Source organism: Salvelinus namaycush, chromosome 6 (genome assembly GCF_016432855.1).
Source record: "Salvelinus namaycush isolate Seneca chromosome 6, SaNama_1.0, whole genome shotgun sequence".
NCBI classification, from domain to species: Eukaryota; Metazoa; Chordata; class Actinopteri; order Salmoniformes; family Salmonidae; genus Salvelinus; species Salvelinus namaycush.
The window spans coordinates 16,317,514-16,334,771 of record NC_052312.1 but is presented as its reverse complement, the minus strand read 5'-3'; the positions used below and the strand labels follow the sequence as shown (position 1 = coordinate 16,334,771).

General features: G+C 41.6%; 1 protein-coding gene across 1 annotated transcript in view; it reads left to right on the top strand.

Annotated features, from left to right (window-relative positions):
• The window catches only part of adgrl3.1 (adhesion G protein-coupled receptor L3.1), a 211,465-nt gene extending 195,025 nt beyond the window's left edge, over positions 1-16,440 (top strand). Inside the window, exons 18-22 of the mRNA XM_038995240.1 lie at positions 1,352-1,520; positions 1,843-1,968; positions 5,019-5,115; positions 13,585-13,602; positions 15,419-16,440. Of these exons, the coding sequence (XP_038851168.1) occupies positions 1,352-1,520; positions 1,843-1,968; positions 5,019-5,115; positions 13,585-13,602; positions 15,419-16,440 (1,432 nt within the window). The remainder of the gene's footprint in view (positions 1-1,351; positions 1,521-1,842; positions 1,969-5,018; positions 5,116-13,584; positions 13,603-15,418) is intronic.
• Positions 16,441-17,258: the final 818 nt, after the last annotated feature.

Below are 17,258 nucleotides of genomic sequence, written 5' to 3'. Positions count from 1 at the left end.
ACCACCTCCTGCCTTTACTAAATGTTAAGTGACGCTCTCGGTCAAGTCGTAGGGAATGCATACAGACATAGTAACACACATCACTATTCTCTACAGTAAGTGCGCTTCTCTTGAAGTCATCTCCAAACCCAGCACCAAATCTCCCGGTTTGTCACGAGAGAAGCAGTCATGTACTGTGCAATTTAAGCTTTGAAGAAAGTAATTATGTTTTCATAAATTCCTTGATTTTGAATGCACAGGTATTTCTGATTATACTAGCATAAGTATTCAGAGCTTAATTATCTGTCAAGGCCTTTGGCACAACCCTCGGGCACCACATTCACAATACTGTGTTCACATGTGTTCATATGCAAATTGCCTTCCAGTGATTATGCCTTATATGCTAGCCCTGAGGTCATACAGGCTGTATCGCCTATTATTTACATATTCATTATACACCAAGTACTCATTTGATATTGGAGAGTTACCTTGACTTTTCACTAGAGTTTTCTACTGCTACTACTCCTGAGATGATAATAATAGTGTGTCTCCCATTTTCAAGTTTTTTAAAGACTATTTCTATGGTCTATTGGTCTGTTACTTTTCAAACACGTAATGGATGCAACACTTGAAAGAAGGCGAGCGAGAGAAAAATCCTAGGTGTCCCCTAGGAGCAGACAATAACAAAAACAAGATTAAATTCAATTTCACTCCTTTTTATTTTATCTCGAGTCGATTTGTCTCCTCTGTCGATTTTCCACTTCATTTCTCTCCTCCCTCCCGCCTTCCCTTCGTCCAACTTTTGTCTGTCTGGTGGACATTTTATTTTCACCTGTTTCTCTTTATTATTCATCAGTATGTTCACAGACCAAGGTTGCAAGTAGAATGGGGGAAGTCTGTAAACTAATTCTTGCAATATGTACTTTTTCAACCTGAAAGTTTGTTTTGAAATCTTTCTTTGCCTTGTGCTTCAGTGAACACCTAGTCGCGATGTTCCTTCTGAGTTGTGTACTACTGACAGAATGCTAAGTGGGAAGTCTAGGAACAGTCACCACTTCCTGCATCTGGTCTTGAAATATAGAACCAGACGAAGACCTTTATTATTTAGCTTCAACAAAACATTTACACTTTGTGCATTTCCACCTTTAGCTTCATGGGACAATGACATATTTACATAGTTACAGACTGTACTGTCAATTCATAGTTTAACCAGCTGTATGTATGGTGATAATTCACATTCATTTCTTTAGGAAATTACAGCCAACAAAAAGTGAGGGCACGCAACTTAAAAGTTATTGAGTTCATTTGGTACTCCTGTATCAGTTCTGAGGACGTCCAGAATGTTGACGTTGTCTCAACGTTGTGTTTCCAGATCGTGGGTGATTGGGGCCATCGCTTTGCTCTGTCTGCTGGGCTTGACCTGGGCCTTCGGCCTGATGTACGTCAACGAGAGCACGGTCATCATGGCCTACCTCTTCACCATCTTTAACTCCCTGCAGGGCATGTTCATCTTCATCTTCCATTGTGTCCTCCAGAAGAAGGTACGTGTTTCCCTCTAACCTTGTGGTCCAGTGCCCGTGTTCAGAAAGTATCTCAGAGAAGGAGTGCTGATCTGGGAATCGTATTAATTGGGATCTAAAGGCAAAACCGATCCTAAATCACCACTGTTACTCTGAGAAGCATGATACAAGTTAGCTCCTCTTACTAAGAAGAGTTGGTTAAAGCACTTTCAGATGGGGAGCAGGCTAATTTCACTGCCCGTACCATCAAAAAAGTGAATTTATTAACTCACAATCTCACAATCAAAAGTATTGTAGTTATTAACTAGGTCTGAATAGGAATGTGTGCGTGCGTGGTTCACAGGTGCGTAAGGAGTACGGAAAGTGTCTGCGTACCCACTGCTGCAGTGGCAAGAGTGTAGAGAGTTCCATTGGCTCTGGGAAGAGCTCAGCCTCCCGCCCACCAGGGCGCTATTCCACAGGGTCACAGGTAGGAGGTGCCTCTCCTCTCAACTCTGTCAGCTGTCAGTGTATTCTGTTGATTACAAGCATATCTGATATTTAATTGTTTCTTGATTCTACCTGCTGGTGTAGACCAGAGAATTTATTTTATTATGTGTATTGTATTTACTTGTTGAAATAGTACATTGTTAATTAATAGTTAACAGTACACAGTACAAATAGTCAACAGTACAGCATCAGCACCTGTCACGATGAAAACTGATTTCAGCATCCATAACCCTTGAATTACATACAGCAGCACGTTGACCACCTACCCCTGGTTTTCCCCGTGAACCGCATGTGAACGGAAGCGCTCGTAAACACGCTGTAATTTATCGGCAACTCTGAGACTTTTAAATTAACGTGTAATTAGCAAAGTACATCGTAAACAGGTGTGCTCTGGGTGGTTACGATGGTAGGGTTCTCTCTCTCTAAATAAAAGTTGGAAGGCGTGAAAGGTAGATTTGGATAGAGAAAGAGACCTTTGAACTTGAAGTATGAACACTGAACAACCCCACTCCCACACAGACCTGGGTTGAAATACACTGAACAAAATATAAACGCAACATGTAAAGTGTTGGTCCCATTTGTGGGGTACACACATTTGTTTACTTCCCAGTTAGTGAGCATTTCTCCTTTGCCAAGATAATCCATCCACCTGACAAGTGTGGCATATCAAGAAGCTGATTAAACAGCATGATCATTCCACAGGTGCACCTTGTGCTGGGGGGCAATAAAAGGCCACTCTAAAATGTGCAATTTTGTCACACAACGCAATGCCACAGATGTCTCAAGTTTTGAGGTAGCGTGCAATTGGCATGCTGACTACGGAGTGTTCGTCAGATCTGTTGCCAGGGAATTTAATGTTAATTTCTCTACCATAAGCCACCTCCAACGTTGTTTTAGAGAATTTGGCAGTATGTCCAACCGGCATCACAACCGCAGACCACGAGTATTGGGTGGTGTGGGCGAGCTGTTTGCTGATGTCAATGTTGTGAACAGAGTGCCCAATGGTGGCAGTGGGGTTATGTTATGGGCAGGCATAAGCTACGGACAACGAACACAATTGCATTTTATCGATTGCAATTTGAATGCACAGAGATACCGTGACGAGATCCTGAGGCCCACTGTCGTGCCATTCATCCGCCGCCATCACCTCATGTTTCAGCATGATAATGCATGGCCCCATGTCGCAAGGATGTCTACACAATTCCTGAACTTGGAAAATGTCCCAGTTCTTCCATGGCCTAAATACTCACCAGTCATGTCATCCATTGAGCATGTTTGGGATGTTCTGGATCGACGTGTACGACAACATGTTCCAGTTCCTGCCAATATCCAGCAACTTCGCAGAGCCATTGAAGAGGAGTTGGACAACATTCCACAGACCACAGTCAACAGTCTGATCAGCTGTATGAAAATGAAACATTTGCGCTGCATGAGATGGTGGTCACGCCCTTTTTTTTTAAAGGTATCTGGTAACTGATGCATATCTGTATTCCCAGTAATGTGAAATCCATAGATTAGAGCCGAATTATAATTTTTTAATTGACTGATTTCCATATGAACTGTAACTCCGTAAAATCTTGGATGTTGCGTTTATATTTTGGTTCAGAATAGTTTTTTTTCTCTCAAAGACTTAAGCTGTGCTTGATTGAGCTTGTGTAGCGCAGTGGAACCAATGGAATAGTCCCAAAAGTGCAAACCCTTCCCATGCTGTTACTCCAGACAGGCCTGCTCCCACAAGCAATCACAGCCACGTACAGTTGAACATGGCCTTGACTCTTACAGTAGTGTAGAGCAACGGGTTAGCAACAACAGCAGCGAGAGGTAGCGATGCCAGTGGCAATGACTTTATTGTGAGGTGTTGAAGTCAAACCTTTACAAAGACTTACGAAGACACCGTAACAAAGAATACAGGAATTGAACTGCAGGGAATTCTATGTTGAGAGGTCTGAATGAGAGCGTCATCACAGGGTTGAGGTATGTGTTTATATGGCCAGTGAACGATGCTTCGCCCGCCCAAAACGCATACAGTGCCTATAGAAAGTGTACACCTTGAACTTCTTTCACATTTTGTTGCGTTATAAAGTTGAAATAGATATTGTTGTAGCTTTTTGTCATTGATCTACACAAAATACTCCATAATGTCAGTCTTTTTTTTGTTGTTGTACAAATTAATAATAATTGAATAACTACAATTTAGTTGTTGCGTAAGTATTCACGCCCTTGGTTTAGGCAAGCCTAAATTAGTTCAGAAGTAACATTTGGCTTAGCAAATCACATAATAAGTTACATGGACTCACTGAAATAATAGGGGTTGACATATATATTTTTTTTTTGTCCCCCATACATACAACATCTGTAAGGTCCCTCGGTCAAGAATTGAATTTCAAGCACAGATTCAACTACAAAGACCAGGGAGCTTTTTGACAACCTCATAAAGAAGGGCAGTGATTGGTAAATGGGTAACAATAACACATCTGACACTGACTTTATCTTTAAGCATGGTCTAGTTAATAATTATGCTATGGATGATGTATTAAACCACCCAGACACATCAAATATGGAGTCATCCTTCTGAGCTGAGCTGCAGGACAGGAAGGAAACTGCTTAGGGATTTAACCATGAGACGATTGGGGATTTTAAAACAGCTATAGAGTTCAATGGCTGTGATGGGAGAACTGAGGATGGATCAACAACATTGTATTAACTCTACAATAATGACATAAATGACACATTGAAAAGAAGAATAAAAATGAATACTTATCTAATCAAGGTATATTAGTGTTTTATTTTTCATTCATCTTTTTTTTTTAAGATCATTTTTCTTCCACTTTGACATTACTTTGAGTATGTTGTGTAGATCGTTGACAACAAATGACAATGAAATCCATTTTAACCCCGCTTTAACACAAAATGTGACTTTCTAAAGGCGCTGTACTTTCTAACTGGAGGCCATCTAGTCTTTGAGCGCTGATTTCCATTACCGTTACAAAACCCCACTGACGTGTTAGTTGTGTTGTTCCCCCTCTGCAGAGCCGGATCCGTCGCATGTGGAACGACACAGTCAGGAAACAGTCGGAGTCATCTTTCATAACCGGCGACATCAACAGCTCAGCGTCGTTGAACCGAGGTAATAATAATTAGTCAGTTAACACCACGCATGCTTGAAGGCCCAGCAACCCACCAGCCTCACACTTAGGTTTTCAGGGTTGTGTGATGTCAAGGAAGAAGGGAGGAATTGCATATGCAGGCTTTTGTTCCGCCACAGCACAAAGACACCGTTTTCCTTTGTCTGGGTTGACGAATAATGGTCTTATGTCTGGACCGTGATTGTTTGAATCAGGTGTGTTAGTGCTGGGACAAAATGCTCATCCATTGTCCTGACAGTGAAATATGCTATCCATCAAGTCAGCATAGTGTGGGTGGTTTTCACACTTGATCGTGGCATGGTTGCTTGACGAAAGGTGGTCCACTTTGTGTTTTGTGCACAGAACAAAAGTATGTCTCCAACTCACCTTCTCATATTTATATATACAGTACCAGTCAAAAGTTTTGACACACCTACCCATTCCAGGGTTTTTCTTAATTTTGACTATTTTCTACAATGTAAAATAATACTGAAGACATCAAAACTATGAAATAACACATGGAAGCATGTAGTAACCAAAAAAGTGTTAAACAAATCAAAATATATTTTAGATTTTAGATTCTTCAAATAGCCACCCTTTGCCTTGATGACAGCTTTGTACACGCTTGGTGTTCTCTCAACCAGCTTTATGAGGTAGTCACCTGGATAGTCCCACTAAGCACAAACCAGTTGGTGTGTACAAACCTTTGACCTGTACTATATATATATAAGGGGTCCTGTTGTTTCTAAAATAATTATTTAAATAAATAATTTATTAAATTAGTAGCTGGGTCATTCCACCAATTAGGTGCCTTTTTGAATAGTGTAATTACACAATGTTTTTACATTATGTCATAGACATGTTCAACTTAATAAAATACACCATCTCAAGAAGTTAAATTAAAAAAGGACTATAGTAAGTGCCTTTTCAATTCCAAATAAAGTAACAGGATTGACGGTAACAGGATTGACGGTAACAGGATTGACGGTAACAGGATTGACGGTACCAGGACGTGTTGACGATTTCATTTTAAATCAGTCTTAAATCCCCTTGTGACATGGGCAATGGACACTGCTTGTGTGCAACAGGTAGGGACAATTGTATGCAAGCTTCACCCCCCAAAAAATATTTATTAAAACATTTCTAGCCGGTCTATCTATGGTTAACAGGGTTAACGTGTTATGCTCAACCCGCTCTGTTTTCGTCCACAAAACACCAGAAAATGTCAGAAAAGAGTAAAACCAACTCACCTGGTTTTACACTGATTTGACAGTTTTTTTAGTGTTTTTTTAAGAGTAGTCTCACCATATTGAAATAAAATAAGTTCAGTTCACGTAACCTTCAAATGAGGGACAGGTTGTTGTTTTTTTACCTTAAAATGAATCAATAATAACATGTAATAAATAATACTCTTCAGAAATGACTTAACAATGATGGTGAAAACTTGGAGACATTTTGGGGTTAAGTGGGTTAAAATCTTTCTAGAAGTCACAGAGGATGCTGTATTTTGACTCTTTAGTATGTTTTCATTCATTAAAATGTTTTATTTATCTGATTTATAGAATGGTCCATGTGGTCTACAGTGCCTTGCAAAAGTATTCACCCCTTTGGCGTTTTTCCTGTAATTTAAAATTATTTTTATTTGGATTTCATGTTATGGACATACACAATTCCAAATTGCTCAAGTGAAATGGAAAAAGATTTAAAAAATTATAAAAAACTGAAAAGTGGTGTGTGCATATGTATTCACCCCCTTTGCTATGAAGCCCCTAAATAAAATCTGGTGCCACCAATTACCTTCAAAAGTCACATAATTAGTGAAATAAAGTCCTCCTGTGTGCAATCTGTGTGCAAGTGTCCTGTGTGCAAATGTCACATGATCTGTCACATGATCTCAGTATATATACACCTGTTCTGAAAGGCCCCAGAGTCTGCCACACCACTAAGCAAGGGGCACCACCAAGCAAGCGGCACAATGAAGACCAAGGAACTCTCCAAACAGGTCAGGGACAAAGTTTTGGAGAAGTACAGATCAGGGTTGGGTTATAAAACAATATCCAAAACTTTGAACATCCCACAGAGGACCATTAAATCCATTATTAAAACATTTTAAGAATATGGTACCACAACAAACCTGCCAAGAGAGGGCCGCCCACCAAAACTCACGGACCAGGTAAAGAGGGCATTAATCAGAAAGGCAACAAAGAGACCAAAGATAACCCTGAAGGAGCTGCAAATCTCCACAGCGGAGATTGGAGTATCTGCCCATAGGACCACTTTAAGCCGTACACTCCACAGAGCTGGGCTTTATGGGAAGAGTGGCCAGAAAAAAGCCAGTGCTTAAAGAGGAAATAAGCAAACTCGTTTGGTGTTCGCCAAAAGGCATGTGGGAGTCTCCCCAAACATATGGAAGAAGGTACTGTGGTCAGACTAAGATTTAGCTTTTATGCCATCAAGGAAAATGCTATGTCTGGCACAAACCCAACATCTCTCACCACCCCGAGAACCGCTTCCCCACAGTGAAGCATGGTGGTGGCAGCATCATGCTGTGGGAATGTTTTTCATCGGCAGGGACTGGGAAACTGGTTAGAATTTAAGGGGTGCTGGATGGTGCTAAATACAGGGAAATTCTTGAGTGGGAACCTGTTTTTGTCTTCCAGAGATTTGAGCCTGGGACGGAGGTTCACCTGTTTTTTTTCTTATATCTTGTTTGTTTCACAATAAAACATATTTTCCATCTTCAAAGTGGTAGTCTTGTTGTGTAAATCAAAAGATACAAACCCCCCAAAAATCAATTTTAATTCCAGGTTATAAGGCAACAGAATAGGAAAAATGCCAAGGGAGGTGAATACTTTTGCAAGCCACTGTATATTAAAGGGCTGTTAAATCCAATATTTTTGCACAATTTCTACTTAAAATATCAAAGGGACTCAAAAGACACTCAACACCTTCCTAAATTACCTTGACTTTTGTAAAATAGCTAAGCTTTTAAATATGACAATGCAAGTCAAAGTTTTTGTTAATTTATTTAATTAAGACAACACTTTTAATTAATTTGAAAAGGGTTAATTTTGCACCGGATGGAACCAAGAACCAAAGTAAATGTCAATATGAAATGCTTAAAGCATAATTTAATTTGCCTAACCAAACAAACAGTTAGACAAGAGCATGTTTGTTAATGTTCTACACATCTTCATGAGAACTGTCAACCAAACTAGTTTGAAACCAGGAAAGTAATAGTAATTGCTTTATTTTACATAATTGTCACCTAAAAATATGTATAACTATCAACAAAGGCTTATCTCCCAATTTCATTATATTGTGAAAATGATCTCCTTTAATGATTAAAGAAATACATCATAGCGTATTGGATGGCGGTCCAAATGAATAACATGTGTCAAGTGCTCTGTCTCTGAGGTCTCAGTGTGAGAAGCATCTATCATAGGTTCCTAGATCCTATCTGCACTAGATGATGATGCCACCACCCTGACATTTCTCAGGGATGACTCCTCTCCAGTCATGGGGTCCCTTGATGGAGGGGTTGAGTCCATGTCGCTACCTCACTCTCTAAATCTGCTCGTCGCTCCCTTGCCCTCAGACACTAATGCCCAGTTATGATGACGGATTGATGTTAGACGGCGAAAGGAAGTGTGGCCATCTCAATAATTAGGCACTCCGCAACGAGCGCCATCCCAAGACGTTCGCTTTTAGCAGAGGGAGGGAGGGGTAGAGAGCGAGAGAGAGAAAGAAAGGGGTGGGGCGCGGTGGGGTGGACAGGCCCAGAAGACACTGCCATAGATCTATCATGAAGACCAGGAAGAGAGGAGTAAATTAATTAACACGTTTTCGCTCGAGGCGTTGAAACGCATCGGGTCTGATGTATGAAGTGTTCGAATAAACACGAAGTCTGCCCAGATGCATTTTCCGTCTGGCGCAGGGTAACGCATCATGTTCTGAAGCGTCAAAAGCATCACAAACAGATGGGAATAGAATCCCACCTCCCCCTTGCTCTTCTCAGCAATGTTATTATGGAATTATGTGTATGAGCCTGCATCTCTCCCTGCTAGTCCTTTTTGAATCGGTATTCAGTACCCCGCCTCATAGTCTCTACATAACTGCAGCTGACTCCATACTTCTCTCCTCTCGAGTAGGAAGCATGCAATCATCTTGATAGCCTCACATGTTTAATTTATCCCCACATTCACGATTATTGCTACACAATCGGTACGGTTTGGAAATGGTCCAATTTATCAAACACAGACACAAGTGGGCGAGCAGCCGGGGGTGGGGAGGAGCTGTTTATCATATCAAAAGAGGCTGGTATTTTTGGAAGGCTTCGTAATTAGAGAACCAACAGCAACAAGAAAGGAGCACGTAGTCATTATATCAAACAGAAGCAATAACCTAATGGATACATCCATGTTAATTGACACATCAAACAACGTATGTAAATTATGTCTAAAAAAGGAATTTGCTTGAGTAAATCATGATTTTGCTTCGATGCATCAACATGGTCACCAACCTTTTCTCTGCCGAGACCACTTTCTGAGTCAAAATGCAGGCCAAGCTCTACCGCTCAGAATAAAAAGAAAATTGTGAAATTGTGAAAATGATTATCATGCCCTTTTGGTGTAAGACCGTCTGAAATTTCAGCCTGATTTGGTGGGATGCACCAGGCGGTAAATTAGTTAAAGATCAACAAGAAAGACCGTTCCAAACCTCTCTGCCAATAACAGCTAGTTTCTAGTGTTCCCCTCCCTACTCAGACCACTCCGACAGGCCAGGAAAAATTCTTTCTTGAGAAATTGCTCTTTGCTAAGAAGTTTTTTGTTTGTTTCATTTTTCCCATTTTAATTGAAATGACCACTGGGATAGATAGTGTTGGAGTTGAAGATACTCCGGCAATGATGCATTCATAGAAAGATTGCCTGTTGAAGCTATCTTTGTGAAGTTTTTCAACTGGATAACTGATATTCAACTGGACTTAAAGATGTGTTTTAAGCGTAAGGTTGTCTTTCACGCAATTATGATGTTGGCCCTTTTGTTCCCTGTACGCTCAGAGGAGTAGAAAACCCAGCAGGAACCTGATGTAGATTATAGTTCTAGTCATTAATAAATGTGGTAAGACAATAGCACCGATATATCGCCTCCGTATCATTCCCATCATGCCCTTGCTGGCCAATTAGCATACAACACATAACACATACTGTAAGTGTTAGCCCATTCCCAACATGTCATCATTAGCGCAGTGCGTGATGCACTTAGTACAGGATGCGTAACAGAGCTGTGCTCAATCCTCAACGTTAGCTATCATAATTAGTCATACATCATCCAACTCCTGCCATTTCCTTAAGTCCTACGTATACCTCTCCATTCAGAGTTGGTTGCGGTTCATTTTCAGATGTGTAATTGAGACAGTCATTCCTCGAAACTGTTTGTCAAAGACGAGAGTCATATGTCGTTAGAGAAGTGGTTTATCTCCCTTGCTTTCTTTCTTTCCCTCTCTCTCTCTCTTCCTCACTCTGACAGATTCAGAGCACTGCAAGAGAACAGTGTAGGATACTGCGTCGGTAGAACTAATTGGCGTGCATTTCCACCTCAGATGAAAGATGTTTTCCGAAGATATTTACGCACTCTGGTATTGGTACACTGCACAGTTGAATCGGGCATATCACAGAGCACGTTAGGCTCCTGATATGTGCTCTGAATCTGAAGAGAGAAAACTCTTAGGCGTTTGCGAACATAACATATAAACAGTAGCTTATTGCAGATATGTTCGCAACTGGATACCGTAACTCTCACTATTTCACAAAATGAAGCAATTTTCCCCTCCAAAAAGTCAGTCAGTTATTCCTCACTAACGGCTGCGCAGAATCCAAACCCACATCCAAACTACAGTACTTCCTGCTCCTTCATATAAATATTCTTATTGTCTAGCTACAGTTAGTCACATTGCTCAAAGTCAAAAAGATTATTTAGAACTGATCTGGGAGCAGATTAGTCACACAGACCAAGACATCAGCCACATAGTCCAGGGGTGACATTTGGACAAATAGAATCAGAAACCTCTGCTTATGTTCAAAGGCAGTGGAGCATAAAGAGCCGGTATTGTGCGAAGGGACCACAATGAGCGCTGTGACTGGGCCTACCATCCATGAGGATGTTTCATTTAAGGGTGTTCCTTTGCGGGAAAGTTGAATGCAAAGAGTTTCACTGGAAAAAATGCATGGGAGATCTAGAACATTTACACACCGTAATACAGTAACCTTGAAATGGTACCTGCCAAAAGCTTTCATAGCGTATTCAAATCAGATTTGAGTAAAGCAGAAAAACCTGGTATACTTTGGTATTAACATGTCTTAATCTGTCAACAGTGGTGATTTGATCATGTTGTGTTCAGGTCCGTTACTGAAGTGTTATGTCTTTGCTTTGAATGTGTCTATGCTTAAACGTACTGTACTGTTGCACACGCAGCTGATCCTGTCTTGAATGTGAGCACACCAAAGCTAGCAATGCTAAATGTCCATTTATCCCATTAAGAAAAAACCCAAACATTATTGACCTACCTCACTGCTGCCGTCTTGATAAACCATGGTCATGTCAATCTGTTTCAAGCTTTGCTACGTCTGTAGCCCAACTGTTTAACAACTCGCCCTAATGATCGTGTGAATGTTTATTGCTGCCATTGCCTCGGCTGCATCTGCCTGACTGACATGTCTCTCTCTCTCTTTTTCTTTCTCCCTCTGTCTTATCTCTCTCTCCCTCCCTCTGTCTTATCTCTCTCTCCCTCCCTCTGTCTCTATCTGGCTGCTCCAGGGGCTATGGCTAACCATCTTATAACTAACGCTCTCCTCCGTCCCCATGGCACTAACAATCCCTATAACACATTGCTCGGGGATTCGGCCATCTATAACAACCCGTCAGTGGGCATGTACAACACGCAAGGTGTGCTAGCCTTCTTTTCATTCCTTCAAAAATGTCGCTAGAATGTCGCTAGAGCTTACTTGTTTGCTACAAAAAAAAATTTGCTTTATCACCTTTCTCTTGTTTTTTTTTTCGCTGGATGCTTTTGGTGGGAGGGGGTGTATGGTGGCTTCCCATTGGGAATCATTTTGTCACACTCCAAACTTATTCATGTGCCTGCATGCATAATTCAGTGTGGGGAAATGGTGCGACAAACACAAAACAATTGGGAAGGGACGTTGGTGCGCCTATTGGGAGCCGAACACACCACCGGTCACTTGTTAAGGTTTTGCTGCACTGTTGTCCTGTGCGTCTACATTCTTATGTCTGTTATCTTCTAAGTGTTGCTGGTAGTTGGTTAAATGAACATCTTTGTTCTGTTAGTCCTCCCAATCTATGATCCTAATATGAAAAATACAAAGTTGTGCAACTGATGAACTAGTATAAACAACATAACTGTTCTGCCTCTGGGCCCCTTTCCAATAAGACAACATGATGTTATAATGTTGGAATGTTTACGACTCTATATATAATCCGACTGAACATTCCCAATGATGTAAATGGCCAGTATTGCATTGGTACTTAGGTGCCTCAAACTCTGTGAAGAAGTCTGTTTGTACAACCAACAAAAAACAACATCAAGGCGCTACGACAAAATAATACATTCTTCTACCAAAGCTGCCCATTTATATTAAAAGTACTTGTGTCAGGCAAAATGTGTCACATCTGAAAATGGGACTCAATTTTATTTAATCAGGTCAGTAACTCCAGCAGAGACTATACTGTATGGATGAGTTTAACCAATCCAAAAATAGTACTCAATAGTGCTACATACAGTAGTACTCAATAGTACCACATACAGTAGTACTCACATAGTACTCACTGGATCATTAGGACAATATCAATAAAGTGATGCATGTGAACTAATCCATTAAAAAAAAATCTTGCTCATATCTTACACATTCTACAAGTCTGTCATGACTTGGTGCATGTCAGTTGAATATAACGGTTTTGCCCAAATGTTACCACAGGAAATACATGTAGGTTGCTGTAGGTGTGATTTTTAACACCTGAGCTGTAAAGTTAAAGGGGACGTTTAGGATTTTTCAATTTGTTGTCAGGTGGTTGCTCACCTGGGAAGTATTCTATGGGCCACGAGAACAGAAACTGTAATCCATGGTTTGGTTTGATCTTAACAGCCACTACAAACCTCAGCAAACGTCTATGCAAAACACATCTAATAGTGATAGGGGAATGTGCTCAAGTGTTTGTTGGCAATGGAGATCACTAACATGTTATAGCAAGATTAATACATCATATATGTAAACTCATTTCCCCCCCCTTTGAATATACTGTGATCATAGTTTCTTAGAAAGGTTTACATGACGCACGGGAGGTCATTTCTGGAAGCATCATCAACCCTGTGTGCACGTCTCTTCTACCTGTCACTGTTATGCTTACTTGTGTTTTTTCTTTGTCTTTCCTTTTCCTCATGCTGTCCCTAAAAGTGCCCTACAGAGAGACAAGTATGGGAGTCAAACTAAACATTGCTTACCAAATGTAATTGACCTTAGATTTACTTTCTTTTCACTCTATGCTGACGAAGGGGAATGAAAATACAGTCATCTTATTTGGAAGTAGAAATCCAATTTCAAAAACACAGGTCTTCCTCTGACAAATAGAAATGTGAGAGTCAATCTAAATTCATGTGTGAATACTATTGTTCATTGAACAATGTTCAATGAGCTGTTCAAAATGTCAGACGTTCCTCCGAAATGATTAACCTCTTCTGGAGAATATCCGTCAACTATATTCACACAAAGGAGATGCTTTGAAAGATCTTAATATGTTCTTCAAAATGACCAGCCCAAGGTGCATCCATTTGATATCATAAGATGTCATTGTCACTTATAGTTGACATAATTGTATTCCATCATTTAAGATTAAATTGGCCAAAGTAGCCGACATGCTCATGGTCCTCAGATATCGGATTCATCTCAGATGTCGGCCAATCTTGGAACTCGGTCATCACCAGCATAGTTTTACGTTGTACATTAATATTTTAACTGCAAAAAAAAGGTAGGGGAAAGAGGCTTAACTTTAGAGACATTTGAACTAGCCTGATGACCTTGTGTGAGGCTGCATGTTGACATCTCCGTGAACATTTTACAATTGGGAATCCATACTTTCTCTGCATGAGAGAACAGAAAGTCCTTTCCTAACGTATAATTGTCAAGTTTACCCTCATCGCCGAACCCTCTATGGCAGCGTTTCCCAAACTCGGTCCTGGGGACCCCGAGGGGAGCACGTTTTGTTTTTTCCCCTAGCACCTCACAGCTGATTCAAATCATTAAAGCTTGGTGATGAGTTATTATTTGCTGTGTAGTGCTACGGCAAATATCTCAAATGTGCACCCATTTGGGTCCCCAGGACCACGTTTGAGAAACCCTGCTCTATGGTCTACAGTATATTTATCATTACAAAGTTAGTAAGTTTACCATGAACTTTCTTTCTATGTTATTCCATAGTCAACACAATTTAAGATGAAGCTTTCTGAGAGGTAGACTCAGCAGTATGACATCATGCTTACAGATATCAACAACAACATTAAAATCTATCGAGACTGCTACTATTGGCTCTTCCCAATTTGCACCATCTCCATTGCCCACATTGTGGCAGATTTTAAATGCTGTTTTTGTTGATTTGCTGTAGGCAGGAAGTTGCCCCGCACTAGATGATTATTGCATATTGCTGAGTGAACCTTTAAATCGGGGGCCTATATGACTGGGGTCCAGAAGATGTATGTTGTGTATCTCGCTCTTAAAATGAAATGCATGGCTGTGGTTTGTTGTCGTTGAGTGTATGTGCATAAAGCTTTACATGTTGTCGATTGTCACACATGTATAAGTGTTCTCATCTTTGGACAACGTTATTCCCAACTACAACACAAGCCAAACATATAGACTTATGACAGAAATGTAATTGCATTACAAGTACGATTTGAATATATTATATTACTCTGCATTTGTGTTTTGTGTGTGTGTAAAAAGGTAAGTATATCTAGAATCGACTGACTATGTTAAATCATTTAGAGAATCCTGCCATTTGTAGACATACCATATATACCCAACACAAAATTATAGTGAAAAGGTTCAACTAAATAGCACAATCTGTGTGCCACCCTGAAGTTTGCACCTCACATTTAAAGAAAGCAGAGTTTTGCCGGGCTTAATGTGTGCGTGAACACGTCCAAGCGGATGACATTTAGCCATTCTAATGAGCGACCGCTACTTCCATCCCTCTCATATGAGCTTCTCTCCTCTATCCCTCTCTTCTCTCCAGAGGGAATCCTGAACAATGCCCGGGATACAAGTGTCATGGATACTCTACCACTGAATGGTAACCATGGCTACAGCATCGCCAGCGCCGACTACATGAGCGACTGCGTCCAGATCATCGACCGGGGCTACAACCACAAGGAGACTACGCTGGAGAAGAAGATCCTGAAAGAGCTCACGTCTAACTACATCCCCTCCTACCTGAACAACCACGACCGCTCTGCCGAGCAAAACCGCAACCTCATGAACAAGCTGGTGAACAACATGAGCAATGGAGGCAAGGATGTTGGCCTGGGGGGGATGGGGATGGGGGGGATAAACGTGGCGTTGGACTTGGATGAGCATTCTTCCTTCCCTCCGCACCTCCATGATGAAGGTCTGGGCCTGGAGTTGATTCGGGAAGAGTCCAACGCCCCCCTTCTGCCCCAGAGACCCCCTTTGCTGCCACCCGTTGACAACCTCCACCACAACCACCTCCACAACCAGGGCCCGCCGCATCAGCCTCCGCTCCCCCACCACCACCACCCAGCCTTCTCCTCGGCCACCACCACCTCGTCCTCGTCCCGCCGGCGGATCCCGCAGGAGAACAGCGAGAGTTTCTTCCCCCTGCTCACCAACGAGCATACCCTGGATGTGGAGCCCACTTCCCCCAGCCGCCACCCCCACCACCTGCACCATCCCATCCCACCTCACCTCCCTCTACATCCCACCTCCCTCTACACCAGCATGCCCGTGCTGGCAGGCCTACCGGATACCACAGACTCCGGCACCACCACCACCACTACCGCCATCCTCGCCGATAAAGATGCCGGAGAGGGCCACCCGGCAGGGGGCAAGAGCCCCGAGGCCAGCCAGGACGATGTCTACTACAAGAGCATGCCTAACCTGGGCTCACGTAACCAGCTGCACTCCTACTACCAACTAGGGAGGGGCAGCAGCGATGGGTTCATCGTGCCCCCCAATAAGGAGGATCTGTCCCCTGAAGAGTCCCCCCAGGAGCCCTCGCACCTGGTCACCAGCCTATAGGCCTACAAAACCAACTCTCCTTACCCATCCGCCCCAATCCCTTCTCTCGCCGTGGTTCCCCTTCTTTCCCCCCCCCCCACTTCGCCCTACGCGTTCCCTTTGTGCTGATCAATCGTTGGCAGTGGTAGCCTTTTTTTTTACTCTTTGTCCCGAAGACTATAATCGAAACTGATGCCAGTCCCAGTACTGACCGCAGACAGAATATTGAAACTGTTATGTTTTGTGGATAATACATCTAGTCTGGGTTGGATGTTGGAGAAGTCTATTGATGTGCATTTCACTTTTTTTTTTTTGGTTGAGATGCCCGAACCCTGTGTGGATTGATGTTTTCCCCTTAGTGTGAGGGGAGATGAGCACTCGGGACGGTGGGATCTCGTGCTCTGAAATGCGATTTGACAGTCCAAAGGAACTACAAACAGCCACAAAAAAACATTCTGCTACTAGTAGATGTGTAGAGTTCAAATCAGAACAAATCAAGAAAGACTATTTTATTATACTTCTGTATACATAATGGCTTTTTAAAGGGTTTTCTTCCTCTCTAGTGATATTGCAGCACATTTTTTTCTGAAGTGTTCCTGCAAGTTCGACTAAACTGATTTTGAACAATATCATGAAGGACCTCTTTAAATCCCATGTGCTTTACAGCATATTTTTTGTTTTGTTGTTTTATTTTTATTTTGCTGTAACAATAACAGTTGTCGAAAAAGAGGGAGAGAAAAAAACAAATAACAGAATTATGAGATATTTCTATGTAAATGTACAGATACTAGCGTTGCACATATTAGTATAATTTTTGTTCCACCCAAACCTTTGTCTCT